Source organism: Triticum aestivum, chromosome 5B (assembly GCF_018294505.1).
Source record: "Triticum aestivum cultivar Chinese Spring chromosome 5B, IWGSC CS RefSeq v2.1, whole genome shotgun sequence".
NCBI lineage: Eukaryota > Viridiplantae > Streptophyta > Magnoliopsida > Poales > Poaceae > Triticum > Triticum aestivum.
In genome coordinates this window covers 713,964,129-713,967,381 of record NC_057807.1, presented here as the reverse complement: position 1 = coordinate 713,967,381, position 3,253 = coordinate 713,964,129, and the positions used below count along the sequence as shown (strand labels likewise).

Here is a 3,253-nt window from a genome sequence, read left to right as displayed (position 1 = left end):
ATAGGAAGACATTAATGAACAATTTCAATATATTGCTCGTTTTCAACAAAGCATAGGACTAATACAAATTTTCTATATACTATAAGATGAATGCCAATTAATGTAGACATTAATGAGTGATTTCGGTGTATATCTCATATCACAGCAAAGCACACATTAAAAGCTGTTTTTGCATACATTACCAGTACTACACTGAACGTATTTTGTCTCTGTGTACAACCGACAGTAGATGCAGCCAACACCAACCGACGGTAGAGCACCGCGCCCCGCTCCACGGGCGAAAGAGCTCGCGTCACTGCATCACTCACTGACAGCCCATCTCCACCTAAGCATCCCTGGCCTCTCGTCCACGTGTTCCTTCGCCCCATCTATATCTTCTCCTTTGCTTCTCCCCGGAGAAATCCCTCCCCTTATCGCAGCCCCGCTTTGCTCATGAGCTTCCGGTTTACCTTTCTTGATCTCTAACCTCCTCCTCCCTCCCTCCCCCATCGCTATGCCCATAATTGCACCCGTCGCAAATAATGGTGGCTCTCGTCGCTCTCTAAGCTGGTTCGTCGGTGGAGGTGCCCCCATCAGCGCAGCACCCTGGAGTAGTGGGGTGGGGGAAGAACCCACGCCCGTCGTGCGGCCTCGCCGTGCTGTCACGGGCCACCATTATTTGCGACGCCTGCGAACGTGGGTTCCCCGAATCCTGCATCCACATCTTTGGTCCGCTTATGCGCCAGCCTCCACCACCACCGCTGCCCAGCCGCCCTGGTGTGCGGGTGCGGCGGCCTACGGTAGCGGTGACCCAGGACTGGATGGGCAAGAGGGGTCAAATTCTGGTCAAAATTGTGATGCAGGTAGTATGGGTGATGAAATTGTGTCAAAATCAAAGGAGCCAGCCCCTGATACTGATACTACTTCCTGTGAGGAAGCATCATCTTCAACAGCAGTCAAACCAACAAGATTGCTGGCTGTTAACGGTGGCTTGGTTCTGGAGTCATCACTGAGGCCGGTTACAGGAAGAAACTCTCATATCCTGAAGCAACAAAAGATAAATTTGCTTAATATAGAAGCAGCGTTGCCTGAGGAAGCTTTCAGAGCCTCAAAGTCTCAACAAATGAGAAGGCGTTCATGGCGTTCTTTTGTGAAGCGTGCAGAATCAATCTCCGAGGTGACTTCATCATCTATTTATTCACCTTAATTTGTGCCACACAAAATATAGACTAGTGTTTATTATTTTTGTGCCTGTCCATTATATTAAAAGCTCTCTAACATCATCTTCTCCATACAAAATAAATGCTTGAGAGGGTCTGTACTGATTAATCGTATCTATTCCAGATGGTACTGGCGACCAGCATGTTGGAGAGAGCGATAAAATCCGAATTCTTGAAGAATGATTGTATGTACTGGTCCTCCTTCACAGTAGCTATCAAGACCTCAACTCTATCCTCGCTCGCTCTCAGGATATACACTCTCCGCGACTGTATCATGTACACCAAGGAGCCTAACATCGTGCTGGCGACAAAGGTTGTAAACATGGGGAGGACAAGGAAAGAACCAGAACCATCGGTGTCATAATCTGCGCCGCTTGATCTATTGTATACCCCAAACTTAAGATGTTCTGCAGAGCAGTGCAAAACAATTTGATGGTGATAGATAGAGATGCTATAGACAGTCTTCCGTTATGTGGTCCCTTGAGACTTTAGGGCTAGCTTTTATTCTGGTGTTCCTGCAAGGGTGCAACCTTGACCGTTCATATTAATAAGTCATATTTACCAGACTATAGTTGTGCGCCTTACTTATGTTAGGGCCAACGAAGAAGGAAAACTTGTTGTTTCTGTTAGCGGCAGGCATGTGCAGTGCGCGTCGCAGCGCGTCGGGTCCTGGTTCATGGCCATGTCGAGTCCGTGGTGCGTGCGTGTGTGTGCGCGCGTGGTGCGGGGTGTGCGGGTGTGAGGGCACTAATCGCGTGTAAGTATGCCTAGGTAATTAACGGATCATGGGGGTAATCGTGCAGATCGCTGCAGGCTCGCCACGACCCGTGCGCGTACGTGCGTGTGGTTGGCTCGAGCAGAGCGGGCCGATCAGGTGCTCAGCTGGGTAGGAGGCGTGGGGATCATGCCCCAGCGCGGGCGCGGCCCACTGGGCGAAGCCTTTGCCGAGTATTGTTCTCGGCCAAGGGTACTCAGCCCGAATCCTACCGGCAAAGTTGAGTTTGCCCAGAACCAGAACACGGGGACTCGGCCAAGTCTTTGCCTAGAGCTAAAACGGGGATTCGGCACACAAAAAAAAGGACTTCACGGCCGGACGGAGACGGTGGCTGCCACGTGGCCGAAACTTTGCTGAGTACGTGTCGTAGGCATTTGGCAAAGATGAAAGCGCATGAGTGAGACACGTCAGCACAATTATTTAGTTTCCAGAAATAAATCTCGGCAAACGATGTAATTGCCAAGTTTGTGTTTCCCGAGTGGCCCACTAGGCAATACGGAACCCAGGCAAACCCCAGATTCCGCTGTTTGCCGAGATCCTTGACTTTACACTCGTAAAAGAAATGAACCATGCTTTCAGAGAAGGACAAGTGGCTTTTTCGCTGAGTTGTGTTCTCGGCAATCCTCCTTTACCAAGTGGCAAACTTGGCAAAGATTTGTCATATTTTCTGTTTTATTTGTTTCTGCATCTGCCCTGGAACAAAAGACATATACACAGCAAAAATTTGTCCCCAGACAGTACCACATCATGGGTAATGCACAAGCATCATAAAAAGTTCAATATTCTTCATCAAATTAACTAAAGCATCATACCAAGTCTAAAGTTATTCATCAAACTAACTAAAGCATCATTACAAGTCTCAAATAGTCGCTAAAACCTCAATGTGACCCATTTGTCTTACATGGACCACACAAGCCTCAAACAGATGAAGATCAAAAGTGGGACAGAGAGATATTCATCCACTTCCACCAGGTCTGATTTCTCCCTACTTGGAGCAAATACATGAAGTAAGCATGCTCTGCCTCCTCTCTAGTATCATACCCTTTGTAGCAATTGTCTATGTAATGATTGACTTGTTCATGGCATTCTTCCCATGGATCATAGACTTCTGGATGTCTACCTGAGTACACCACATACCACCTCATATTTATGGAAGACAGAATAACAAAATTTCAACACATAACAAAGTGTTAGAAAAACACATGCATGAAGCAATATAAGGCTTCATGATTCATATACCAAAAGCATCAGAAGTTGTCATCTGAGTGCACATCATCAT

General features: G+C 47.4%; 1 protein-coding gene across 1 annotated transcript; it reads left to right on the top strand.

The window, feature by feature from the left end:
• Positions 1-424: 424 nt before the first annotated feature.
• Positions 425-1,670, top strand: LOC123117909 (uncharacterized). Its single transcript, XM_044538573.1, has 2 exons — positions 425-1,156; positions 1,324-1,670. The coding sequence occupies exons 1-2, from the start codon at positions 494-496 to the stop codon at positions 1,561-1,563; spliced, it is 903 nt and encodes a 300-aa protein (XP_044394508.1). The 5' UTR covers positions 425-493; the 3' UTR covers positions 1,564-1,670.
• Positions 1,671-3,253: the final 1,583 nt, after the last annotated feature.

Excerpts from the sequence above, each read along its gene's own strand:
- LOC123117909 (XM_044538573.1), top strand. The coding sequence starts at position 494 with ATGCCCATAATTGCACCCGTCGCAAATAATGGTGGCTCTCGTCGCTCT. Across the intron at positions 1,157-1,323 it reads GTGCAGAATCAATCTCCGAG|ATGGTACTGGCGACCAGCAT; the intron begins GTGACTTCATCA and ends TATCTATTCCAG.